The 27,335-nt window shown below is 55.5% G+C and overlaps 2 protein-coding genes across 3 annotated transcripts; one reads left to right on the forward strand and one right to left on the reverse strand.

The window, feature by feature from the left end:
• The first annotated feature begins 721 nt into the window (after positions 1-721).
• Positions 722-5,728, forward strand: LOC103532399 (gamma-secretase subunit Aph-1b). The gene is made up of 7 exons (XM_008498145.2): positions 722-930; positions 2,150-2,320; positions 3,814-3,887; positions 4,054-4,176; positions 4,486-4,613; positions 4,865-4,988; positions 5,214-5,728. The coding sequence occupies exons 1-7, from the start codon at positions 818-820 to the stop codon at positions 5,249-5,251; spliced, it is 771 nt and encodes a 256-aa protein (XP_008496367.1). The 5' UTR covers positions 722-817; the 3' UTR covers positions 5,252-5,728.
• Positions 5,729-6,820: 1,092 nt separating this feature from the next.
• CA9 (carbonic anhydrase 9) lies at positions 6,821-23,044 on the reverse strand. 2 transcript variants are annotated; one of them, XM_030468041.1, is made up of 12 exons: positions 22,855-23,044; positions 15,996-16,025; positions 14,589-14,759; positions 12,298-12,440; positions 11,519-11,611; positions 11,180-11,246; positions 10,319-10,476; positions 10,050-10,191; positions 7,683-7,706; positions 7,491-7,520; positions 7,272-7,365; positions 6,821-7,103 (listed from the first exon to the last, which is right to left on the reverse strand). In XM_030468041.1, exons 1-12 carry the CDS (start codon positions 22,961-22,963, stop codon positions 7,040-7,042), a joined length of 1,125 nt encoding a protein of 374 aa, XP_030323901.1. In that variant the 5' UTR covers positions 22,964-23,044; the 3' UTR covers positions 6,821-7,039. The 2 variants fall into 2 exon arrangements, with proteins under 2 accessions (XP_030323901.1, XP_030323902.1); XM_030468042.1 differs by lacking the exon at positions 7,683-7,706.
• Between the last annotated feature and the right edge of the window lie 4,291 nt (positions 23,045-27,335).

Below are 27,335 nucleotides of genomic sequence, written 5' to 3' on the forward strand. Positions count from 1 at the left end.
CTGTAGAGATGCTCACTTTACAGCAGCATGTTACTAAATTTAAAATTACATTGGCATCTAATATTTTATTAAGAAGTCACTGTAAGTTTAACTTTTAACATTTACTGTAACCACTTAGTGTACGGAGCATTCCTGCTTGCAGCTTAAGAGGTTTCTCTCCCTACCTGTCCACAGGATCATTTTAAGCTCCCCTGTGTGCAGGCCATGTCCTTTCATGGCAGGACCAGCGTGCACCATCCCCTCGGTGCAGCACATACCCACCTGTGACAGGACCAGGTTACCCTCAGTCACAGTCCCTGCCCTTCCACCCCACAAGACGCAGATCACCTCCCCCCTCAGTGCTGGCGGTGCCCACTGTCACAGGCCCACGTCCCTGCTGTGCCACGCCTGACCCCCAGGGCAGCCCGAGACCCCCCATGACAGGCTGGAGCCCCCACCCCCAGAGCAGGCCTCAGACCCCCGGGCGGGTCCCAGCCCTCAGTGCGCTCCGAGCCTCATGACAGGCCGGAGCCTCCAGGGCAGGCTGAGCTCCCCCCAGGGCAGGCTGAGCCCTCCCCAATGGCAGGCTGAGCCCCCACAACCGGCCCCGGACCCTCGGCTCCCCCGGGCCCGGCCGAACCCCCCGGCCCAGGCCCCACCCGCCCCACCCCGAGTCATGCCCCGCCCCGCGCCGTTCCCCGTGACGCAACTTCCGGCCGCGTCGCGTGACGTGGGGCGTCCCGGAAGGACGCGGAAGGGGAAGGGGCGGCGGGGCCGGTCCGGTCCGAGTGTCCGGGTCCCGTCCCCGGTCCCCGTGTCGCGGGCCCCGCCCGCCGCCATGACTCTCGCCGTCTTCTTCGGGTGCACCTTCATCGCCTTCGGGCCGGCACTCGGCCTCTTCCTCTTCACCATCGCCCGCGACCCACTCCGCATCATCATCCTCATCGCCGGGTCAGTCCCGCAGCGGGCACAGGAGGGAACCAGTGCCACCGTGGTACCGGTGTGGGCGCGGAGGGGACACCGGTACTGGTATCGGTACTAGGGCGGCACCATTATTGGTGCTCGCACCTGTATGGGTGTGACAGGAGCCCTGGTACCAGTCCTGGTGCTGGTACCAGTATGGGTGTGAAACGGGCACTGGTACCAGTCCTGTTACCAGTATTGGTATGAGCGTGACAGAGGCACTGGTACCAGTCCTGGTGCTGGTGCCAGTATGGGTGACAGAGGCACTGGTACCAGTCCTGGTACTGGTACCAATATGGGTGTGACACGGGCACTGGTATCAGCCCTGCTACCAGTATGGGTGTGACAGGAGCACTGGTACACATGCTGGTACTGGTATCCAGTACTGGTGTGACAGGTGCTCTGGTGCTGGTACCAGTATGGGCATGACAGTGGCGCTGGTGCCAGTCCAGGTACCTGGTACCTCTGTGGGTGTGGCAGAGATGAGACTGTGACCCACAGTCACAGTGAGTGTACCAGCACCAATGTCACTGTGGGTACAATCGGCTCACCGGTACCGGTACTTGTGCTGGTGTTGGAAAAAGGGGGTTACTGGTTCCAGTACTCACACTGGGCTTGTTGCTTGTGTGACAGGGGCACCAGTATTGTTTCTCTTACTGGTGCAGCCATGGGCATGTATGGGATACCGGTGCTGGTTCTGGTGGTTGTGATCACGGCAGGAGCACCAATAGCAGTGCTCATATGCTCGTGGGTGTGACAGAGGCACCAGTACTGGTACCAGTGTCACCACCACGTGGGGTGGGCACGGTGGGGACACTGGTGTCGGTAGTGGGGTGTGGTGGTGTACACTGACACCAGTACCAGTGTAGTGTTGTTAGTGGTACTGGTCCATGCGTGCAGCAGGGGCAGTGGAACCAGTCTGGCATGGCAGTGTCTGGTACTGGGTGTGGGCACTGGTACTGGTGTGGGCACTGGTGGCTCTGGTGCCGGTCCAGGTTACCAGTGAAGGAAAGCAGCCACAGCAATGCTACCAGTACAGGCACCACCTTCCTGGCACTGGTACCAGAACAGCTCTGGTACTGTTGGGAGCAGTGTCCCAGCCAGTGGCAGCACCCACCCGCACGGGTGCAGACACGGTGCCAATGGGTACGGCCAGGGCACGGGTCCCGTCAGAGCCCGGTGCCAGCAGGAGGTCCCTCTCTTGCAGGGCTTTCTTCTGGCTGGTGTCACTGCTGCTCTCCTCCCTCATCTGGTTCATCGCTGTCAAAACCAGTGACCCCCGGGATGAGCCGCTGCAGAAGGGGCTCTTGATATTTGGGGTGATGTTTTCCGTGCTGCTGCAAGAAGCTTTCCGCTTCCTCTACTACAAGCTCCTCAGGTAAGGGCGTCTCCCACCCTGCTCCAGCACTCCCGGGCACTCCTCTGAGCTGTGGTGGGTGACAGATTTTGGCTGGGAGCTTCTGGGCTTAAGGGGGGATTCCATGCGTGGCCCCAAGCCACTTTGGTCCTTGCTTTTGGTACCTGTGTTGGTGTGTTGACCTTGAGTGGGTCTCGAGTGGTGGTCCAGAGCAGCCCTAAGGTCTGGAGAACCCAGGGATGCAGTGGCTGGCAACGTCTCCTTTAATTCGGGAGAGGCTGTGGGTTTGGGCTGCTGCAGGGTGTGTCACCCCCTCTGTGCCCTGGTGAACAGCACCAGCAACTCAAGGGGGCACCAGAGGGACGCCAGGCATCTCTTGATGCCTGTTCTGATGCATGAGGGACAAGAGGAGGGGCTAGGGGTCTGCCCGGGCTACTTGGCAAGTCTCGTTCCATTTTGAGGGGTGGTCTGGTGTCAGCAGGGACAGCCTGACGGTGGTTTCGGGGCTCTGTGGGGCAGCACATGGCCACCAGCCCTGTGTTCGGTGCCTTGGCCAGCCTCGGGCAAAGTCTCGCCGCAGCCTCAGCGGAGCATGCGCTGCACCCTGTCCTGCGTTGGGACGGACAGACAGACAGACACCGCGATGGGGCTGGGAGGGCACGGGAAAGGGCAGGCGATGCTGGGGTCGGCATCTCTCGCAGCACCCCCATCCCCGCTCTCCAGCCTCCCCAAGTGGGGGGTACGAGAGATGCTGACCCCAGCAGGGACCTGGGGAGGTCCGGAGGGTCCAGGGGTACGCAGGGTCGCACCGCCCCCTGCGGCACGGCGCTGCCGGGGGGGGACGGGGACGGGCAGAGGGGTAGCAGAGCTCCGCCGAGCTCCGCCGAGCAACTTCTGAACACAAATTCCTGCCTTCGGTTTGCTCTGCCGATCTCCCGCTGCAAGTGCTGCCCTCCTCCTGGGACTGAGGAGCCATGTGGTGTCCTCCATAGCCACCACATCTCTAGCTGGCCAAAATGATGAAGCCCACCTCTCCCCATTTCTCTCCCCAAAGAATCTTTCTGTCTCTTGGAGCTCTTCCCTGCACCCTCTCCGTATTTTTATCCCCAGCCTCTTATTCTAATGAGTACATACACCCGAAGATCAGGTACACGCCCCCAGCATGCTCCTCCCACGCCTGCACTATGGCTGCTTCTCCACGCGGGGATGCTGCTTGCTTTGCATCCCGTGCCCTGCTGGCTCTCCGCGGGGCTGGCTGGCACTCGCATTCCAGTGGAAATCTGGAATGATGTGGAAAATCTTTCTGTGTGGCTTCAGGAGGTCTTCACATGGCTGGTTTGTCTATCGATTCAGAATGCCATGCAGATGTTCTCCATGGTGGGTGTTGGAGAGGGAGGCTACCAGGAGAAGGGGTGTGGGGGAGATGGCAGAGAGTGAGACCCCTGTCCCATGCTGCACCGTGCCTTGGGAGCTGGCCAGACCTTGCTGAGCTCCATCATGTTCTCACCCCACAGGAAGGCCATCGAGGGGCTGGTGGCTCTCAGTGAGGATGGCTGCTCCCCCATTTCCATCCAGCAAATGGCATATGGTGAGTGCTCTGCAGAGCTCACCCTCCCCCCTGGGCCTGGGGCCAGCCTGAGTGTGGCTGGGCATGGTGCTGGGGGAAAAGGAAGGTGTCTCATGCCAAAGCCTTCTGGAAGGTGTCTGGAGTGGTCCTGGGAGGCTCAGGGCCTGACAGTGTCTCTGTCCCACAGTGGCTGGCGTGGGATTTGGGCTCATGAGTGGAGCCTTTTCCATGATCAATCTCCTGGCAGACGCGTTAGGGCCCGGCACTGTGGGCATCCACGGGGATTCACAGCTCTATTTCTTAACCTCAGGTGAGTGACCAGCACCCTTCCCTCACGCTTCTGCTCCACCTGAGGGGCAGCTGACCTGGTAGAGCTGGAGTCTCCCCTCCATGCTGCACTTCTCTAACCATCTGAGCCCCTTACAGTCCCCTGTCACAGCCCACTGTGCCAAACTCTTTTTTCCATCTTGTGTGACCTTCCCTGATCCTGTCCTCCATCCCTCCAAGCACCTGACAATCTACCCCAGAAGGATTTCCTCTTTCCCAGCTCCTCTCTTTCCCTCCCTGAGCCTGCAGGCCAGGTGGTTCCCTGGTGACATGTTTCTTCTGCTTCCTGCAGCTTTTATGACCATGGTGCTGATTTTCCTTCACACCTTCTGGGGGATCCTCTTCTTCCATGGCTGTGAACATCGGCGCTGGTGGGAGATCACAGCAGTTGTTGTCATGCACCTCGCTGTTTCGGGGTCGGTGAGTAGTTGTGAGCAGAGCTCTGCACCAGGATCCGTATTTGGTGACAGCTTTGTTGTGTTCTGGTCCCTGTTCCAGGGTGGGAACAGCAAAGCCATTGGGTTTTGGGGGACTTGGAGCTGGCCCTTCACAAATTGAGTCCTGGAGCTGGTGTCCCTTGTCCAATTCTGCTCATCAAGGCAGTGGTGCTGCCACCTATCCTGTTCCCATCCTGTCCTGCCTGCTCACCCCTCTTCCACCTCTCTCCCCAGACTTTTTGCAACCCCCTGTATGTGGGCAGCCTGGTGCCCTCCTACATGCTGATGGCTGCTGCCGCTGTCTGGGCTTACCTTCTCTCAGGGGGATCTGCCCAAAACCTACGGCGCTTCCTGCTCTGTAAGTCCTGTTCCAATAAAGGGTATAGGGAACCCTATGGGACCCTCTGGGTGCCAGGACCAGCACTGGGATGGCGAGAGGGTAACCCCAGGGTGGGATCAAGGGTATCATCCCCTCAGCTGCCTGGCAGGAGGGGAAGCTGAGTTTTGGGACCATACTCAGGTTGTTACCTTCCTGAGGTAAGCAGATGGTGAAAATGATCCCCTCTCTTCTTGATCCCTGCAGGTCTACAGAATGGAGCCAGCCCCCAGCCGGGATCCTGAATCCCTGCAGGATTTTCCTGTCCTCAGCCACCCCTGCCCTCCCATCCATCCTAGCAGCAAGAGCATACGTCACCTTCTCTGCAGAATCTTTTCTCCTGGGGAGTCCTGCCCCTCCCGGCAGGGCAGGGCAGGCACTGGGTTCTGGCTGTGGCAGCCAGCCAGCTGGTGTGGCTGGGGCTGGCTTGCTTTCACACCCCTTTGAAAGCCCCCAGAGAACAGCTTAGTTTGGGGGGACCCAACTTTACCCTGCCGTGAGCAGAGCCCCTGTTAGCCTGCTTGGGTAGGATTCTACCCTTGGACTGCCAGAGGCCTGAGCCCAAAGAAACCCATTGCTTCTCCCCCCCTCCCACAGAAGATGTGCTGTCCACCCTGCTGGGGGAGGGGCTGCAGATGGAGGAAGTCCTCACATGTTGCCTTCTCACCAAAGGGTGGAGGAAGCAGCTTTGCAAAGCCCTGCCATGCTCCAGGTTGGGGATGTTAACTATAGTGCTACTTTCTCTGCCTCTTTGCCCATCCTTGCTGCCCTGAGGGCCATTGCTGGCATCCCAGTGCAGGGAGGATGGTGCTGGGGGAACCGAGAGGACTGAAAGCACCCAGGAGGGGGGGAGGGTGGGGGAAATTCAGCATCTGAAGGGCCCAGGACATGGAAGGTGGAGGGCTCAAGAGGAGATGCAGCCCTGCAGCTTGTGCCAGCACATCTTGGGGATGGGGCTCAAGGAGCCATTCATGGGGATCATTGCCCTCTCCTCTACTTGGGAGGGGGATTTTTAGGCGGGCACCAGCCCCAATGCTGTGCTACAGGGTGGGGAGGGAGAAACTACCATGGGTTCAGGGTTGAGAAAGCAGTTTTACACACAGTGGGCTTTTATACCAATAAAAAAAAAGTACCACAGACAAGAAGGGCTGTCCCTGTGGGGAGGATGCAGGCACCGTGCAGCAGTGGTGGCTGTGGCATGTGATGGGGGGCGGTACCGGCAGCTGCAGACCCCGATCGCCTGGAGGTTTCGCTCCAGCTCTGGGATGGGCTCTAGTGTTACTGCTCCGGGGTGGAGGCTGCTGAGAGGTGGAGACCTGCAGGTTCTTCCCGTCTCCCAGACCTGGCCTTTTTCTCTTGGTTTTGGTGGGGCTGTAGAGCACCCTGGGGCTTGCCTACAGCGGCACTGGAACCACCAGGAAAGGTGGGAGGCAGCTGTGGATCAGGGACTGCTCCTGCAATGGTGGAGCCAGAGGGGAACCGAGAGGGGGGAGGGCTGGCCAGCCAGGAAGTGGTGGCTTTGCCACCTTCAGCGCTGCCTTTCTCCAGTCCTATCAAGTTGCTGCTATGTTTTTCCAACACTTTGCACAAATAAGAGGAGGAAGAAGTCCCGGAGCGATGGAGGGCAGGGCTGGCCATGCAAGGAGACCTGCACTGTTTGCTCTGGAGCTCTGCCCAGGGCATGGAGGCTGATGCTGTCTTTGCTGGTTGGGAAGGGGGGTCCTTGTGCACCCCCTCTCTGCTGCAGGTCCGGCTCCATTGGTGCCCCTTCCTGCACCCCTTCTTCACACAAGGACAGCAGAAAGAGCTGGCACAATGGGAGGTTTTTATTTTGTATTTCACTTTTTTTTTTTTAAATATGTTTTATACCTTTTTTTATAACAAAAGTATCCCCAGACAAACAGTCTTGTGTGGGCAGCCCATGCAGCAGAGGGATGCCGGAGTGCTAGCCCTCCCTTGGCCCCGGGTGGGAGTGAGGGGAGGTGGGGTGGCAGGCAGATCAGAGGGGCAGGGACCTCCACTGGGGAGGGGGCTCACACAGTGTTCTCGGTGGAGGCTGCTGTGTAGATGACTTTGGATTTGGTTGGAGAGTCCAGCCTGGTGGGGGAGAAAGCAGGGGGTGGTATTAAAGCAGGTGGGCAGGCCCTGCTACACCATCTTGCTGCCCAGGAGACCACCCTTAGCCCCCCCCACCTCATGCCCCTGGCCCATGATACCCCCTACCTGCCCCCAGACCCCCTTCTCCTGCAGCTCCCCATCACTCACCTTGCGTTCTGGCTGCGGTGCTTGTAGATGTACAGCAGGAAGGCCAATGCAGTGATGGCAAAGAGCACCCCAAAGAGCACAGCCAGCACATCCCCTGCAAGCCAAACAGAGGCATGTTAGGCTGGGCATGGGGATGGTCCCCTGTGGCTGTCAGCCTAGGCCAAGGCTGGAGCAGAGGGGATGCAAAGGCAGCGGCCTCGGCTAAGCACACTTGCTTACCTGCATGAAATGAAGAGCTGGAGTGTCCTTCTGCAAGAGAGATAAAAGATGAGAGGATGAGAGCCAGCTGTGTAGATGCTAGGGCAGCCCTCTAAACCCACTGTGGCTCCCTGTTACCCCAGCTCAGCAGATGACTGGCAAGACCCCTCTTCCCAGACAGGTACACCCCTCCAGCCACCTTCCCCTCCTTACCTGTTGTTGCTGAGCCATCACGACCTGGAAGAGAGACAACACAGTCAACACCTCCTCAAGGTGTTTGGGGAGGGAGGTGTCAAGCCTGCAGGGCTTTGGGCTGTGCTGCCAAGGCAGGGCTGCCTGAGAGATCTTGCAGTGCCCATGGGCAGGCAGGGGAGAGCTGCCTGCCAGATCCCTAGCAGCTTGCAGAGCTGCCTGCCAGATCCCTAGCAGCTTGCAGAATCTTGCTGCAGGAAGCCTGTCTCTGACACCCTGCAAACCATAATCACAGAATGGCTTAGGCTGGAAGAGACCTTAAGAGTCTCCAGCCTCCAACCTCCCTGCCTATCTCATCTAGACAAGGCTGCTCAAGGCCTAAGCCAACCTGGCCTTGAACACTTTCCAGGGACTGGGCATTCACCACTTCTCTGGGCAATGTTCCAGAAGCATTGAGAGAAGGGGGAAAAAAAGGGTCCTTGAACCAAAGCCCACAAAAACGCCTTGCTGAGCCCAGGCAGAACATCCCCCATTACTGCTGCCATCACCAGGCAGTGATGCCTTGGCTTCCAACCAACAGGCAGGCAGGGAGATGAGCAGTGCAGCACCCCATGACCACCCCAAACCTTTCAGGAGATCCTGGAGAGGGGGCATGGAGTGAGACCAGCAGACAGTGACCATGGGGACAGCTGCCTTGCAGCCTGGTGGTGAGCAGTTCCCCCAGGGAAGGTAGAGCACCCTGCAGGGGGATGTCTTGGGGCCCTACACACTGGGTAGGAGCTGTGCAGGGCAAATATTTACCCGGTGTCACAGAGTGGCTTTTAAACAGCTGCATTATCACCTGTGCCCAGGTTGGGTATCCCGTACAGAGTGGCACTATCTGTGTGCTGTAGCCAGCCCTGCAGCTCCTGTGGAGAAATCGCTGCCTTCGCCCCAGCAGCCAAGGGTGGGAGCGGCTGTCCTGAACTGGGGGTGACTGGGGAAAGATCAACAAGCATGGGTGCAGGAGGTGTGGCTGAAAGCAAAGCCAGACATGACCTCACAGCACTCCATCACAGCAGCCCCAGGGTTAAAGCAGGCAGTTTCCAGCACTGAGGTGGGAAGAAAACCCCAAAAACCTTGCATTTGTAAGGTGGGGGACTGTTAACCTGATCTGGGAGTACTGGGACAGTGTCCTGGCACTCCAGGAACAAGGGCTTCACAGCTTTGTTAAAGAGAGTGGTCGGATAGAAATAGCAAAAGATGTTAAAAAAAAAAAAAAAAAAAAAAAAAAAAAAAGGGTGAGCTGAGCAACTTCCCCCTTGCCTCAGCCTCTGTGTCTGGAGGTTTTGAAACAGCTTCTGCAAGAAAGTGGTAAAAGAAAGGCTTGGAGGTAAATGGAAAATACGATAAAGTATCTCACAGGTTTACCAAAGATAGAGCATGCCAGCCTAACCTGGTATCCTTCTTTGATAAGTGATATTTTAGACAAAGAAAATGCAGTAGATTTTATCTCTCCCGACTTCAGTGAAGCATTTGATGTGGTGCCATGTGGAGAACTGCTAGCCAGGCTGAAGACCATGGTGATTAAACACCTGCAGCCTTTGGTGAGGTGGCTGCAGGGAGGACAGTGAAGGGGAAGTGCCTTGCACCATGGTGTGTGGGTTACCAAGGCATTGCCCAAGGACCTGGGGCCAAGCCTGTGTGCTGTTGCTACTAGTGGCCTTGAGACCATGGCTGGGAAATGCCATCAAAATGGGAAAGGAACAGGACGTTGGACAGGAAAACCCCAGCGACCTCAGAAGTGATGCAGAGTGGTAGTGACACCTGAGGAGTAACAGGAATTCCTACTCATTGCTGTAAACAAGCAACACAAGAAAGGCCTTAGAGGGTGAGCTGACAGGCAGACAGAGATGCCTTAGGTAGGGGACCATGTGCCTGGCCAGGATGGGCCAGGATGGGTACGTGTCCCCACTGACAGAGCAAGCCTTCAGGAGGGGTTCTCGGCACTGCCCTTCCCGCAGGGTTTGGCAGTGGGGTGCTCACTGCAAGCCCGTACCCCTGCAGCCCTTTCTGAATCTTGCTTTTGGGGATGAAGAAGCTAACTAGGGTGCTAGGCCTGGCATTTGGCCTTGACCGTGCATCCCCTAGTCCCGTTACCACTATTTCTGCAACACCAAGGACAGAAGAGTTCCTACTAATGGATCCTCCCCAGGCAGGGGTAGGAGAAGTGCAGAAATGGGGGGCAGAGCAGGACCCCACCTCCCATGCTGCCTTAAGTCACCTGCCAGCCAGGGCTAGCCCAGCGAAATGCTGCAAGAGATGTGAAGCCTTGCCACCTGCCCCTCGCCCTGTCTCTGCATCCCTGCAGCTGGGTGCAGCCTGAGCACAGGCTCACACACTCCTTACCAGGAGGAATCGGCTTTTCCAAAGAGAGGGTGGTCTGGAAGCTCGCCAGCACCCGTCGCCCGTTCAGGCCCTGCACGGGTCGGTAATTGTTCTGCAGAGGTTCACTGTCCTCGTTCCTCAGGCTCATTGCCAGTGTTGACATCTGGAAGGAGAAGAATGGTATGAGCAGAGCAGGGGGCATCCAGCCCCCAGGAGCCAGGTAAGCCCCAGGGAAGCAGCAGGGATGGTGCCAGAGGCTGGGCAAGACCAAGCAGGGAGCTCTGACAGACCTGTTCACGGGAGATCAACACAGTCTGGTTGAAGACTGTCCACTTCACGGTCTGGTAGCAGGGAGGGGTGGTCAGAGAGCCATTGTAGTGGAAGTAGAACTTCAGGTTGGCAGGCAGCAGACCTGCGATGTTGAACCCGGACACCATTACTTCCTCTCCTGGGAGAAGAAACATCATGGGAGTGAGACCAGAGCAATGCCTTGGAGGACAACAGGCAGGACCAGCATCATGCCAGGGTCCACACTGCTGCCACTGATGCACTGGAGGAAGGCTGACAGACTGAGAGCTGGGATTGTTCAGCCTGGAGAAGGCTCCAGGGAGACCTTATAGCTGCTCTACAGTACCTGCAGGGGCTACAGGAAAGTGAGAGAGGGACTTTTTGAAAGGGCATGGAATGATAGGATGAGGGGTAATGGCTTTAAATTGGATAAGGGTAGATTTATATTAGATATTAGGAAAAAAACTTAAAGTGAGGGTGGTGAGACACTGGCACACAGTGTCTGGCTGCCCTGAGAAGCTGTGGCTGCCCCATCCCTGGATGTGTTCAAGGCCAGGTTGGATGGGGCTTGGAGTAACCTGGTTTAGTGAAGGTGCCCCTGCCCATGGCCGGGGGATTGGAACTAGAAGATATTTAAAGGCCCTTCCAACCCAAACCATTCTGTGGTTCTGTCAAAGAGCAGTGAGTTTACCTTAGAGGCAGGAAAAGCACAGGACAGAGGACACCTTGGAGAGCTGTTTCTGTACAAGCTGTGCAATGATCCCTTCTCTCACAAACATACAGCAAACACCTGCTGCAGCCTCTCTATGCCATGCTGTGGGTTTTTCTGCTGGGGTGCAGCCCCTGAGACAAGTACGACTTACCTTCTGCTCCGATTTCATTCAGATGTTCAAATATTTCCTGATAGTATGGGTTCTCCCTTGGCCCAACCTGCAACACAGAGACCCCACAGCAATGACAAGTACAATGAGGGGACAGAGACTGGCCAGTGCCAGCAGGCTGGTACCACTCCCCTTGAGAAGGACCCTTTCCTTGTGACCCCCTTCTCCTACCAAGGCTGCTCTGCCCTGTGGACTGCCCTCTCTCTCTCTCTCCTCTTCTTCCCAGGAGCATTTGCAGCTTTGCCAATCCCCCAGACTGTGTCTAACTGCCCACCACAGTCCCATTCTCCCCTTGCTCCTACCCTGATCTATAGGACTCACCTCCAGGAAGGCTCCCAGTACAGCCAGGCCATCTGGCTGGACCATTGCCTTCTGAAAGCTCTCATACTTGGTGTTGTAGTGGACCACGTGGATCTGGAAATGAAAGAGCACAATCACAGTGCAGGAAGGGCAGCTCAGGGAGGTGCTCATTCCCACAGGACTCCAGCTTGCCAGAGCACAGGATGGGAGAGCACCCTTCCTTGGAGGGGAATATGCTGGTGGGACTGAGAAAATGTGCAAAGCTGCAAGCACAAAGGTCTGCCCTGCAGGAGCTTCCCCTGTCAAGGAGAGCAAACCAGTGCTCTGCCCTTGATACCAGGGACTTGTACTGAAGAGCTGGGCTCAGCTTGAGGACAGCAGCTAGAGAAGGAGGGATAAAACCTGATGAGAGCTGGCCATGCAGGAAGCCAGTGTGTACAGAGTAAACAGCCCCTGCAGCTCCCAAGCAGGCTGCTCAGAGCCACCTGGGGAGCTGGATCTCCCAGCCTGGGAACCACCACAGCTCCTGGTCAATCAGCCCAAGACCAGGCTACAGCACTCAGAGGTGGCCAGCCCCTGCCTGCCTGCCTGCAGGGAGAGGGGGGTGGTCTCTGTACCCCCAGCTGCAGTGTGGCTCAGCCCCAACACTGAAGTCTGCAGGCTTGGCCTGGAGGGCAGGGATCCTGACCAGGGGTTACAGCATTCATCCATGCCATGGGCTAGGAGCAGGCACTCCAGCACCTTCCCTACCCAGCACCAGGAGATGAGAAGATGCAAAGACCACCAGGAGGGCTCCTCACCTCAGCAGCAAAGCGGTGGCCACTGATGGTGTGCTCTGAGCCAGGTCCCATCAAGGACCCCCAGTGCAGGTGCAGCTGCACAGCTCGGTACTGCTGGGCATAGCCACCAGTGATGGCCAGGGTCTCAGGCAGCTCGAGGACAACTGCAGAGGCAGAATGAAGAGGCTGGTCAGTAAAACACAAAGCCCATCCCATCCCACAGGTATGCAGAGGAGATGTCTCAAGGGAAGAAGTCACCCCGGGCTTGTGGAAATCAGTCACAACAAACAAACTTGCTTTCCAGCTTTCATGAGGCTACGGGCAAGTCAAAACCCAGAGCTGTGCTACCATGGCAGGGTTCAACTTTTGACTTCAGGTTGTATTTACTGGGGTGTTCTGCATCAGTTTCAAAAATAGCAGCTATGAAAATGATGGGAAGTGAAGAGCCCCTCCGCAGTGACTCTCAGGGGTCAGCTTCAAGCCAAACATTATCCAACGATTTATTCAGTGAGACTAATATAAAGAGACCATGAACAAAATTCATGGAAGAAAGATACTGGCAGAGTGGTGAGTACTTATGGGAGCAGGGCAATTGAACAGAGAGAGCTGCAGTGCATGGTAAGCTGGGACCTTTCAAAAAAAGCATGCAGCAAATGTCTGACAGCATTGGAGTTGGCAGCATGGAAGTGTTAAATCTTTTGAAAGCACTTAAGAGCTAAAATTGTACCTCTTTGGATGCTGTAAATACATATGTGGTTTTGCCTTTTACTTTAATATGGTTTAGCCTTGAACTCATGCAGCAGTGTGGCAAATCTAAAAGCCGAGTTACCTGGACACTTGGCAAAAACTACCAGGAGCATCCCCAGGCCCTAAGAAAGGCTGTCCTATCCTTCTGAGCAGTTCTTTCTTCCTCCTGTTTTATAGAAGAAGGGTCCCTCAGCCATCTGGGACCTAGGGCTCAGATTCAGGATCAACTGCATAACAGGGCTGCAGTGAGTCATTTGTCCTCTCCTGTGTTCAGTGCCACTGGGTTCAGAGATAGAAAACTCAAACACAGGAAATAGGAGACTGCTCCCTCCCTGTCAGTTTATCTGCTTTCACATTTCTTTTGTATATCTAAGTCATTACTTTCCTTTTACTAGCTACCTGAGTCATTTTCAAGCCCTTGGAAAAAAGCCTGTACAGTGTATACACTTTGTAAGACGAAAAGGAGTAACTGTGCAAATATCTTACTGGACTTGCAACATTTTATTTATTTATGGCTTTTCATAAAATAGGCGGGTAGTTGCCATAATAATAATAATAATAATAAAAATAATAATAATAATAATTAAAAAGGCATCTTGTAAGCATGTGAGAGACTATCCCCTACCCCCACCCCAATGAAAATGCTCTGACTGCTTTTCTAAACACCAACCAACACCAGATGCCAGGGTGTCTAAAATAGCAACTACAGAGCTCAACTAGTTTAACTCTGCAGGCATGCGAGGGCAGGGGGCCGTAGTATAAAGCTCTGAGCATGCACCATGCAGCTGATCTGACCATGCACAGCAAGTCTGACCTGTTGAGTTTGCTTGTACATAGGTCAGGTCCATCTCATCAGCTGCCAGGGCAAAGAGGTGCCTTATCACACTGCCAGTGCTTTAAAATCCCTTTCTCTGCCACCTTTTCTTCACTCAGAGACTAGCAGATGTCAGCATGCGTAAAACACACTGCTTGCTCCCAGAAAAAGCTGGTAGCAACCAGGACCCACCATGCCCAGCTGTGGCATGGGAGTAGGATGGGAATGTGAATAAGCTGTGTGTCCTGACTTTCCAAAAAACATTCTAAAATTGGAGAAGGGAAACAAAAGACCTTATGAAAATGTCTTAAGACCTTGAGATGGCATTCTAAAGCACAGACTTAAAGAAGTTGGTCAGTGTTGTTTGCTAGAAGACCTTACCTTAAGGTTAAGTCTCATCAAAGACTAACTAGTCCTTTGAAAGTGAATGCAGAAGATGAACCAGTGGCTGAGAAATACCAGGGACTCATTTCTAAGGGAAATACAGGTTTTGACAAATTCCTGGAACCAGGTTCCTAAGGCAGAGTGGTGAGTTGTCCATCTCCTGGGTTTTTTTCCCCTCCAGCCAGGAAACTGTATGGACCTTTAAAGGCTCAACAGCCTGATGCTCTGCTTTTGGCCCTGAAGGCAACATGACTGCAGCCTGCAAGAGAATCTCCTTCCCAGAGCCCAGATGGAGGGCATCAGAGAAGCACACTCCTGCCAGGAGAGGCCAAGCAAGCTCTGCTTGTGCTCCAGCCTCTGCACCCACCTGTATGCCCATTGTTGCTCAGCTTGAGCTTCTGGTTGGCAGGCAGGCTGTAGCCAGAGAGCTGTATTGGCCGCAGGTGTGGGCTGAAGATGGTCTTGGTCACATCGATGTTGATGGGTGACTGCGAGGTCCTGGCACAGTCTGGGTAAACCACACCCCAGTGCTCCACATCTGGGTCAGGAAGGGAAGGAGAGTGTGTTAGTGAGATTCCTCCCTCCCCAGGCAAGGAGCCCACCAGAAAGGAGGTTTGGTGAGTGGTGGCCAAGAGGACAGGAACCGGCCAGGGAATACCCTTTGCATGTAGGGTTAGTTTGCATCAAGTTAGCTTGGGAGCAGCTCAGTGCCACCATGTGACTGCACACAGCTGTACCAGGAAAGGTCTTGGAGCATGGTGAGATTCCAGGGAAGTCTATTTTTGGGGTGTTTGGGAAGAGTGCAAGAAGATCATTTACAAGTGGACTTGGCAAGCCGAGGAACTGCTGCTCTGCAGCTCATCACACACTTGCTGCCTTGCACAGCCTGGCCTCTGTTAGGTACCAACCCACCACGCTGCCTGCTCGGCGAGAGAGGTACCACAGTGCTGCTGGGATCACTCAAGCCCACAGCCACATACTCTGAAGGGTTCCTGGCTGTTAACTGCACCAGCACAGCCCTGCCAAGGACCAGCTCGTATGACTGGGGTGGCTGCTTGGACTGTCACCTCTCCCCAGTGCCACCAGAAGCCTCCCCTGGCAGGTACCGCTTCTAACATGCCCTGTGTCAGTGCAAACCTCAGCTCACTCTCAAGCCCCCCTCAGGACTCCTGTAAAGATGGAGATAGGAGTTAGCAGGTCCAAGCCAGCCCCTGGTCCTGTGATGATTCTTTGCCCTGGCTCACCGCTGTGGTGGGAAGGGCTGCTGTTGCACTAGTGCTGCAGCAGAGCCATCATGGGTGGGTGGCCTTGGACAAGCCCCCTAAGCTATGACAGGAGAGCAGAGGCAGACAGGATGGGGAGGAAGGATGGCATGGGACAGATATAAGGACACAAGCTGATCTATGGGCAGGTCAAAGTTCCAGCACTGGCTGCAAGTCCAGCCTGGAGAGCCAACTCTGCTTCCCCACTTGGCATAGGATCAGAGGAGCTTCTGTTCAGGGAGCTCCCTGCTCCAAGGGGACTCCCACGCCCCCAAGGGGCTGGGGAAACCCTCGGTGGAGCTGATGCTTCCTGCTCAAATCAGAGCACTCCCAAGGTGCTTCAGCCCATCTGTGCTGGGGGTTTGGTCAACCCTGAGGCAGCAGGTCAGGCAGGAGGGAAGGGTGAGCGGTGGAGTGTGCACAGAAGCGCTGTAATCATTAACCACAGCTGGCTCAGGCCCAGGGTCTGCTGGGTGGTAGGAAAAAAGCAGGAGTAACTGCAGGGTATTTACCTTCATAGCTCCAGTGACTGTGGCCAGGACCTTGAAAGAAGAGAAAGAAACCACATGAATGGAAGGGAAAGGTTGGCAGCAAGCACACATCTTCTAGGCAGCACTCCCAGCCCCAGCAGCAAGTCTCTGGGATCCCACCATCTTCAATCTCCCCCCACTCCGCCTTAATTTTCCCACTTTTCCCCCTGCCCTAAAGAGAGGGATGCTCCTGGAGGGCACTGTCTCCTCCGAGCACGACCAGGGCTCCTGCAATTGTTTGCTAGAAGGAAAACCCCAGGGCTTGACGCTTTGTTATCATCCTTATAATGGAAAAATCAGAGACATTGGCTTCCGTCACTGAGCAGCTGTACCTGTGCTCTTGCAGCTACACCAGAGCAGCCATCACCTCCCATTGTCCCAAGACAAAGCACTTAAGGAGGCAAATTTGCTGTTTCCCTGCTCGGGCTCTCTAGGCAAGATCAGCTGGGAAGCAGCTGTCCTGGTGTCACTTCTGCAATGCTGAAAGTCCTGGAAGGGGTGTGGGAAGAGCAGCTCCCACACCAGGAGGAGTTTGAGCAAGTGAGCTGCATGGCACAGATCGGACACCCTTCTGCCAACAGGGAAAGCAGCCCTAGGACTCACAGGAGGGGAACAAAATGAGCATCAGAGCCTTGTTTTCCTCATCAGAAAATGCCCCAATAAGGGGCCAGACTGCCACAGGAAAATGTGCCAGACCAAACACCCAGCTGCTGTCCTGGCAGACCCTTGCCCCCACTTACCCAGCCACCCCAATTCTCATGCAGAACTGCATAAAGGTCCTACCATCTACAAGCCCTTTCCCTATGAAAGGCAGGAGGGAGGATGGGGGAGCCTGTGCCAGGACACCTGCATGTCCTGTGTCACCCACAGGGCACACTGTGGCCTTGACAGGGCACGATGTGCCCTGAGCCTCCCATGGCTGGCAGTGTCCTCAGTGTGCAGATCCAGAGGGAGCAAAGCCCTAATGGGGCAGGTTCTGAGGGTGTGACAGTGCTCCACACAGCAGCCTTTGCACCAGCACTCTTCTCCAGAGCTGCCAGCAAAGCCCAGTCTCCTGGCAAGCTGCTGGACCTGGCCTTAGAGGTACCCCAGAACCTCTTCTCAGATGTCCCCAGCCAAACACCTTGGCTGTCAGCAGCCCTTCTGCATGCAACCAGCTCCAGGCAAAGGGATGTCAAGCAGAGAAACACGTCCCATAGGGGTTATTTCCCTGCCTGGACTAGCATAACAGGTAATTCATGGTCTCATCCTCCAACTTGTCCTTCCCAGCACATTCGTCATTGCAGACAGGCTGTTGGCACATCCCAGCCCAGGAGGGCAGGAGCAGAGAGTGCCAGACTCGAACCAGCTTGGAGCTAAGGGCTCTATGCAGCAAGGGACCACTTCCAGTTATCTCCCCAGGTTGCAAGGTCACAGGTTATAGTCCAGTCCTGTCCAACCCTCTCTGTCCCTTGGTGGGGCCAAACACCTTCCAGCCTGGCCAGGACACAGGAGGAGCTCAGATGGTGGCTGCTCTGGTCCCCATCCCTACTGCTGACAACAGCGATCGACAGCCACTTGCTATTAATAGAGCAGATTCCAGCTCAGGAGTGAGAAAGGAAGAGGCACATTTTCCCAGGCCCACATGTCCTATTCAAGGCCCCAAGCCCAGCAGGATCCTGCACTTCCCTAAGCAAAAAATCCAGACGTGGATTTTTTGGTGGGAGCCTTTGGTGCAGCTGCTGCCCTGGAGAGCTGATGGCCACAGCAAAACTGGGCTGGAAGAGGCTGGAGGGTGCTCAGAGGCACCGGGAGTTGCAGATGGGAACAACCCTCAGGGTTTCCTCCAGCATCACCAATGACTCATCCCTGCAGTGCTTCTGATGCTCAGGAGTGACACTCCAGAATCACTTGCTCAGGCACGGGGTACTCCCAAACTCATACAAAGAAGGGGCAGCATTCAGAGGGCTGGGCAAGCCACAGCCAGCTGGTTGCATCAGGCAGGAACATGTGTGCCCTGGGACTGGCTGCAGTGCCTTCTCCATGCCCACTTGCATGGCACTGCCCTGGGATGCACCCAGCCAAGGTTCATCCTGCTGTCTTGCTCACACAAAAGTTACCTGCTCCTTGAACTTATTATACAACAAAATTCAAGTTACATTTACCCTCCCCTCAAAACATTCCATGTCTTTCCCCACCCTGTCCTCCCTCTCCTGCCCCACCTGGGGCAGGTTGCATGGCTCAGGGACAGCCCTGGCACAGGTAAGGCACAGCAGCCCCGAGTGGCACCTGGTTGCCCCATTTCACTACAGCCCCGGGCTGGGAACATGGTGCCTTGGTTTTCTGCACATGCCTCAACAGGCACAGCCTGCCACAGCACCCCACTTTCTGCTCCCCCCAGGGACTTTGCCTTGACACAAAGCAACTCAAACATCACACCACAGATTGAGCAACAGTACCATGCTGGCACCGGCCGTGCTGCGTCAGCACCATGCCACCCATCCCAGGCTCCCACATCCGCCTGACCCCATGTGTCCCCAAAGCCAAACAGGCTCCAGACCCTCCTCACAGCTCAAATTAGGAGCTCTGAACACCCTGCAGACTGCAGCTGCACCCAGGAGTCCAGTCTGCAGTTGTTCCATCCCAATGCCACACTCTTAGGGATGTCCAAGTGTCAGAGCCAGGAGGATGGACGAGCACTTATCCAGACACTGAAGCCACCCAACTGTTTCCACATCCTGTGGATCTGGGTGCACCTTTGGTGCAGCCAAGACACCCACTCGGGAGCTGTGAGGGCTTGGGCCACCTCAGCACAAGTACTAAGCACTGCAAGAGAGCACCAAGGTGAGCCTTGACTGGGTGCTGGGTTGGGTTCTCTACATCTGCCCTGTGCCCAGCGTGGCTTGGAGGAGCCCTGTAACATTTCAGTCCCTTCCACATGGGGGCATTCACTATCTGGCAGCTCTTTGCCATGAACATTAACCCACTGCCCTGCCCAAACGTTGATTTGCATAATTCCAGCCTGCCTCCCACGCTACCCACCAGAACACATCTTCTCCCTCGGAAAGGGTTCCAGGTCTCCTATCTGCTGAACTGCTACCACTCACCACAACAGACGTGGCTGTACTTTGGCAGTGGGTGCTGCAGCTCCTTACACACCCTGCCCTACCTCTGAGCACCCGCAGCCCTGGCAATGCAATCCCAAAAATGGGGAGGGGAGGGAGACAGGGGAGAGGGTGGCAAACAACCTTGCCGCTTCAATGAGCACACTGGGAGATAACCTAGAAGAAGAGGACTCCTTGCAGGGGTCCCAGCAGGAAAATGTAGTTGAATACCAACAGAAGCTGCCTTGCAGGCAGAGAAAGCCTTCGTGATCAGCCACACAGAGCTCCTCCAGCCGAGCACTAAATGCCACCACGCTCCCCCCCCCAGCACACAAGTCTCCCTTTTTCACTCATTCCCACCTTTCTTCCCTCGTTGCTTGCTCCCTCTCAGCCCTCCCATTTTAGGATAGTGGAGCTGCCGTAAGCGTCAGCTCCCTTCCCTCCTTGACATCCAACACCATCCAACAACACTTTCCTGCCGAGTTCAGGCAGGCGCTGCCATTACCACCGTGCTGCTCGGCATGTCCTGCAGCCTGGGAGGAAGGGTAGGAGCAGCTTTTGGCAGGGTGAAGAGCCAGCACAACTGCGAGCCGCTGCTGATCCCACTTAGGAAAGGCATCAGTGGAGAGGGCTGCTCCCAGGAGACCTTCTCAAAGGGACACTGGGACAGACCACACACCCAAGGGACTCAGTATCACTTGCACAGAGCAAGAGGTACCCTGCTGCAGAGAAAGGCAGTGAGGGGGGAAAACAAAGGATTTGCCCTATACGTCTGCCACCCTCTGAACTCTGCATTTCAAATTTTTTGAGGTAAACAGCCTAAAGTTGCTGCGGGGCACCTAACAACACTGAAATGGGTGTGCTGTTCATGGTGCAGATGCTGTCTGGCAGCAAAACAGCAGTGCTGCCAGCTCGCCTTGATCTCCAGCAGAAGTTCTGTGGCTTGTGTGTGGCAGGCAGGGCAGTGGGCTCACTTCTAGCTTGGATATCCTGCTCCCTTGCTGGATCTTGCCAGTGCCTCCTCTCCCCACTAGGACCCAGTTCTGGTCCAGAACAGGGTCAAAGCCCTGTGGGACGAGGCTATTTCACAGGGGATGGCAGGGCAGGACCACCAGGTCCTCAAGGAAGAAGCCCGTCTGCAGATCAACCCCAGGCTGTGGGGGGAGGCATGGTCCTAAGAAGGAAAGCAGGGTGTTATTCCTGATGCTTAGTGAGCCACGAGGTACCAGGACACAGAATACAAGTCTCAAAGCAGGGACCAACCAAAGCAGCCAGGTCCCAGCCTACAAAACATATTGCAGCACCGTGTCCCTTGAAAGCAATAACACAATTACTGTACCACTGCTGTGCTCACACTGTCCCCAACCAGCTCCCCAGGCCACTCTCTGGCAAACATCAGACAGGCATGGGGTCTGGGCAGCAGGACACACCACCCAGCACCCTTCTGCAGAGCCCCATGGACAGCCTCTCTACTGGAGGGCTGCACCATCCCAGCCCTACCCCTGCCCGCACACCCTCGGTTTCTCCATGCGGACATACACCCTGTGCACCACCCATGGCCTTTCCGCCCAGGACACCACCCTATGCACTGCCCATGCAAGTGCTGATCCTTCCCAAATCCATCTTCACTAAAGCCCTTTTGTGTTTACAAACTCTGACCCACTGCAAGCCTTTGGGATCAGCCTTTAATCTGCCACAGGCAGCACAGGTCTCTGCAGGGATTGTTCTTTGTGCCCCTGGGGGAAGGCTACTTAGGCTGTGGAGCCCAAGGCTGGGCCAGTTTACCCCTGGAGAGCCAAGGGTTTGCGTGGAGGAAAGCACAGGGCAGGCTTCACTCCTGGGCACACTTCTGCACACTGGGAAGATAACTGCCCCAGCAGGTGCATGGGGAAAAAGGAAACCATTGCAGAGCATAGTACACAGAGGGCTGTCCCAGCAAAAGGGATAAGAATGGGGAAACCCCAGAGTAAGATCAGTGTTTGGAGCTGGAGATGAGTAAAGGGTATTAAGCAAGAGAGACGGGCACTAGGGAATAAGCAAGAAGACGCAGAGGCAGAATAGGTCTGAGTAAGAGGGAGAGAGGAAACAGGCTGCAGTGGGAAAGGGAGTTACTGCTTCCTAAAGACACATGTAACACAGGACTCGTATATATTTGCCTCTCTGGGCAAACCAGAGGTTCCTCAGAGAGCAAAGCTAAGGTGAACCCCCTCCAGCTTGTTCTGAGTGCCCGGGGCCGGGAAGCCATCAGCCCTACCTCCCACAAAAGCCTCGAGGAAGAGGGAGCCAGCACATCATACAGCTTCCAGCACCTGGCAGGAGCCATGGTGTGTCCCAGTCTGTCCCAGTCTCACCCACACTGTGCCCAGCAGCTTGCTGCCAGCCCACCACAGGGGCATGCTCAGCACTTGATACCTTCCTGCCCTGTGTCTTGGGTTACTTAATTTCTGTGGCAAGGATCACCTGCATCTCCATCTCTGTCTAGTTCTCAGCCTGGCAAGAGTGAGAGATGAGATTTGTTGCAATAACAGAAGCAGCTCCTGGCACCAAAAAATTGGTTGGTGGCACAGGCAACTCCTTACCCAAGGCAAAACCACAGACACAGGATGACGCTGAGCCTGAGAAACAAATCCATGGACAAAGCTGGGATGAGACGCATAGCCACCGATGGGAATGTCCCAGTGCAGAGCTCAGCCTCACACGAGCAAACGGATGGCACTGCCCCAAAATCTCTGCTGAGCACTGGCAGAGCCACAGTGCCCAGTCAGGAAAATGACCAAGATCAAAGGCCCGTGTCTTTTTGCCTCAAAACAGTGACCCTGAAATCTGAAAGCCCATCCAGATGGGTCTCGGGCTGGAAGGGTGAGGGTCATGCAACACCCCCCAGCCCTCAGCTCAGGCACGTTCCCTGTTCCATCTTCAGCCATGGGGCAGACCCCCACCAACTCCACCACAGGGGTGGACCCTGTCCTTGCTCGGCTGTGAGGGGGCAATCTGGATGGAGGGTCATACACCGGACCCAGATGGGGAGAGGCCATGCTGCAGGACAACGGGGACCGGCAGCCGTCCCACCGTGCCGGGGTTTAGAGCTGGACCCATGCGATCCGATCAAGGTGCTGCTTGCTGCACAGCCCTGCCTTCCCCAAATACCAGCCACCGTGAGACCCCTGTGCTGATGCGAAAGGGATTTAGTGAGGGAAAAGGGCTGCATGCAAGGCAGGGGCCCCCAGCCCCGGGGCAGGGGTCGGGCTGCACAGGAGTTGGCGGGAGCAGGGACAAAGGCGGGAACGTGCTGGGGGAGAGCAGCTCCCGCAGCTGGGCAGTGCTGGGGGGGCACAGCTCCGAAGGGGCACCCCACACTGGGGCACACCGGTGCCCCTAACAAGGGTGCATCCGAGAGGTACAGCAGCCTCTCCAAACCATGCAAGGGGAGAGTTCCCCAGTATTCGGGACACCCCCAAATCATTAGGCATCCCAAATACAACCGAGGTCCCCCGTGCATCAAGGATCCTCAGCCCAGAAAAGGGGAAACGCCACAAAACTGGACACCCTATCCATCAAGGACCCTATGCATAAAGTACCCTAAACTCAGTATTGGGGTGCTCCAGGCATCAGGGTGCCCCAGCACCAGCGACCCCACACCCAGCACCACGGATGTCCCGCGCATCAGTGTGCCCCCCACATCGGACACCCCAAACCCCGCAGCAGGGCTGCCCCACGCCTCGGGGCGCCCCGCAGACGAGGGGAACCCCCAAGCTCACCTTGCTCCGAGGAGCGCGGGGCATCTTGGCCGACGTGCTCGCTGCCGGCACCGGCCCGGCCCAAGACGGCCAGGAGCAGGAGGGAGACCCGCAGCGCGGAGCGGCTCATCTCCGGCAAGTGCGCGGGTGCGGGACGGCCGGCGGCGGCTTCTTGCCTGCCCGCCCGGCCGCGCGTACGTGAGAGCGGGCGGGGAGGAGGCGGCGGCTCTGACTCACGTCGCCGTTACCTTTTATAGAGGCTGGAGGCAAAGTCTGCCTCCGCCCGGCCCGGTCCAGCCCGGACAGGTGAGCTGGCCGTAGCGGGACTCGAACCTGCGATATACCCTCAGGGGCCGCCCCCAAGCCACCACCCCCCCTCTGGCACGTGCCGCGGGAACCTGAGGGGAGGGGCGGGGGTGGGAGAGGGGAAGGGGTGGGAAAGGGGAGTCCCATCGGCTCCTCGGACCCCTCAGCCATGGGTGTCCCCTCGCCTCAGGGTTGGGTCACACCCCTCAGCCATGGGTGGTCCTTCTTCTCAGAACTGGGTCAGACCCCTCAGCTATGGGTGGGTGTCCCCTCTCCTGAGAGATGGGTCAGACACCCCACCCATGGGTGTCCCCTCTCCTCAGTGTAGGGGTTGGGAACCCTCAATCATGGGTGTGCCCTCTCTGCAGTGATGGGTGAGGGACCCATCAACAGTGGATGTCACCTCTCAGTGGTGAGGTGACAGACCCTTCAGGCATGGGTGTCCCCTCTCTCCAGTGATGGGTGAGGGACCCATCAGTAGTGGGTGTGTCTTCTCAGTGTTGACATCAGGACATCTCAGCCATGGATGTCCTCTCAGCAACAGGTGAAGGATCCCTCAGTGGAGGGTATCCTCTCTTCTCAGTAAGGGACAAAGGACCCCTCAGCAGTGGGTTTCCCTTTTTCTCAGTGACGTACACTTAAGAAGAACATTCCTTTCTATGGAGGCTAGAGGATGACACAGCCGCACTCTGGGCAGGAGTCTTGTCTTTCTGGTGCTTCTCAGAGGTGAAAGGAAGCCCCCCTGTAATCCTGAGGGAACAGTTTGTGACCTGCTGAGCCATTTGGATCCTCACAAGTCTATGGGACCAGATGGGATCCACCCCAGGGTGATGAGGGGGTGGGTGAAAGAGCTCACCAAGCCTCTCTCCATTATTTACCAACAGTCCTGGCTCACCAGAGAGGTCGCAGATGATTGGAAGTTGGAGAATGTCACACCAATCCAAAAAAGGGACAAAAGGGGGACCTAAGAAACTCCTGGCCTGTCAACCTGACCTCAGTGACTGGCAGGGTTATGGAGCAGATCATCCTGGGGGCAATCACACAGCTCCTACAGGATGGACAGGGGATCAGACCCAGCCAGCATGGGGTTAGGAAGGGCAGGTCCTATTTGACCAACCTGATCTCCTTTTATCAGCAGGTGACTGCCTGATGGATGAGGGAAAAGCTGTGAATGGAGCCTGCCTGAACTTCAGAAAAGCCTTTGACACCATCTCCCATAGCATTCTCCTGGAAAAGCTGTCAGCCCAGGAATCAGACAGGGGCACTCTGTGCTGGGTTAGGAACTGCTGGTGGCCATCAGGGAGTGGTGCTGAATGGTGCTGATCCAATTGGTGATCGCTCACCAGTGGTGTCCCCCAGGGATCAGTGTTGGGCCCAGTTCTGTTCAATACCTTCATTTGTGATTTAGATGAGGAGACTGAGTCCACAATTAGCAAATTCTCAGATGACACCAAGCTGGGGGGGAGCGTGGATCAGCTGGAAGGCAGGAGGGCTCTGCAGAGGGACCTGGACAGACTGGAGAGTTGGGCTGATTCCAATGGGATGAGGTTCAACATGGCCAAGTGCCAGGTCCTGCACTTTGGCCACAACAGCCCCATGGGGAGCTCCAGGCTGGGCACAGAGTGGCTGAGAGCAGCCAGGCAGAAAGGGACCTGGGAGTCTGGATTGACAGGAAGCTGAACATGAGCCAGCAGTGTGCCCAGGTGGCCAAGAAGGCCAATGGCGTCCTGGCCTGGATCAGGAACAGTGTGGCCAAAAGGTCCAGGGAAGGGATTCTTCCCATGGACTCAGCCCTGGGGAGGCCACAGCTTGGGTCCTGTGTCCAGTTCTGGGCCCCTCAGTGCAGGAAGGAGATTGAGGTGCCGGAGCAGGTCCAGAGAAGAGCAAGGAGGCTGTGAAGGGATCCAGCACAAGTCCTGTGAGGAAGGGCTGAGGGAGCTGGGGGTGTTCAGCCTGGAGAAGAGGAGGCTCAGGGGAGACATCATCACTCTCTACAGCTCCCTGAAAGGAGGTTGGAGCCAGGGGGGTCGGGCTCTTCTCCTGGGCAGCTCTCAGTAAGACAAGGGGGCATGGACTTAAGCTCTGTCAGGGGAGGTTTAGGTTAGATATTAGGAAAAAATTCTTAACAGAGAGCGTGATCAGACATTGGAATGGGCTGCCCAGGGAGGTGGTGGATTCTCCATCCCTGAAGGCTTTTAAGAAGAGACTAAATGTGACACTTAGTGCCATAGTCTGGGAACCAAGGTGGTAGTGGATCAAAGGTTGGACTTGATGATCTCAGAGGTCCTTTCCAACCCAGATGATTCTGTGATTCTGTGAAGTGCGTTCGGTGTATTTCTCTGTATGTACGTAGTGGACCTGGATCCCAAAAAGCTTTGATCAAAGTCCTGTACCAAATGTCCTTTATCCATCTCATGCCATTAGATGATAATCTCCACAATTAAGCTGACAGGCAATGGAAGGTGGGATGACAGGTCAAGGGGGAGGGAGGTACCAGAGGCCTTCCTTAAGAACTACACTAGGACTTAAGCTTTTTGGTATCTCCATAAATTGCCTAGTAAATAACATAAGCAGTGATGATACAGAACTAGCTGTGTCACTAATTTAGGGTAGCAAAGGACTAAAGCTGCCTTGAAGAGTTCAAAGGGATGCTGAGTGACCAGGCACATCAACAGCAGATTGTGGTCCGTGTTGGCAGATGCAAAGTGATGCACAGGTGGTGTAATGAAGGACGCAAGGCACAAGGGTGGACTGAAATTAGCTATTGCAACTTGCAGAAAAGATTAGAGAGTCATGGTGATGTCAGCTTACCGCTTGCCAAGAAAAAAAGTGAAGTAAACATTAGAGATCGTCAAGAAAGAAACAAAGAATGAAACAATGAAACCTGGTCCTCCTGTTGCATAATTGTGAGTGAAAAATCCTCTTAGTTACTGCCACTACGGGTTTGGTTTCCCGCATCACAAAAGTGTCAGAAATTGCAAACAGCAGGCACAAAGCCCCAGGGCAGTATGGGGGACAGGGGTGGTTTCCACACAAAGATGGAGCAAAGCAGGCATGAAGTCTGTGCCCATAGCATCCCAACTTGAATTGTCTCAGGGAGCAGGGAATGAGCACTAACTCTCTCAGGACAGTGGATTTACAGCACAATCAACTGAAATTATCAACCAGAAAACGTGAGTCCAACCAGCAAAATATTTGCAGAAGGGAATGTGAGAACATCTTTTCCCAAACGTGCTATGGTGCACCCACAAGACGATATCGGACAAGTTAATGGATTCCCTGCTCCTCAAAGCTGCCAGAGTCCCAGCTCTGTGCCGTACTCCATGGACCCCATGCCTCAGCCAAACCAGTATGCACAACTGTTTGCCACCCCAAACCAATGGTCATCCTATCATCTTCCTTTATGAATGTCCTCAGCCTGTCCTGGCTGAATAATTCACAGACTTGCCATCACTGTGAGAATACTCAAGACGTGACAAGCAGCACAAAAGATCCTGCTGGGGCTGGAGCAGAAAATGCCCCTCTCCCAGAAAGCTGGCATTTGGGAACACAAGCTGCTGACCTTTGGCAACCTGTCCCCAGGGAGCTGTCTCTCTCCACTGTGCCAGAGATGTTCCCTTGCACCTGGCCTCTCCAGTCAGTGGTGACCTACACGTAGGATCAATGCATTCCCAAACCACAGACTTTATCCCAAATCACCGGGTTTCTTCCAATACCAGATAAAATGAACCATCAGGTAAGAAGATTCATTTATCAGGGCTCAAGAAAACAGGACTGTGGAGGGAAACAAACCATAAAACACAATTCCAACACTTTCCTTCTCATCTTCCTATCATATTAACAGCTTTTACCTTGAGTGGCCAGGAAGAAGGCAGCTGGATATGTCAGGGGAAGAACAGAACCAGTTCAGCCCTTTTCCAGCACAAGCCCCACACAGTTCCCACCTCAGACCTGTGTATATCCCTTCTGTTTGCCTCCCCAGAGAGGTTACTCTGCAATCTCTGCCTCAACTCTGTGCACATTGGGATAATTGTGGAGCCATCACCTTTGCTGCCCTGTCTTTCTCAAGGTTTCATTGTCCTCCCTCTTCACTGCTCTTTGGGGCTGGGTGTATCATATCACATCACAGAAGCTGTAATCACACGTGTCTTCTTTCCACCTATGGTCTCTGATACTTTGTCAGCTTTTATTTGTAG

The sequence above is a fragment of the Calypte anna genome, chromosome Z (genome assembly GCF_003957555.1).
Source record: "Calypte anna isolate BGI_N300 chromosome Z, bCalAnn1_v1.p, whole genome shotgun sequence".
Lineage (NCBI taxonomy): Eukaryota > Metazoa > Chordata > Aves > Apodiformes > Trochilidae > Calypte > Calypte anna.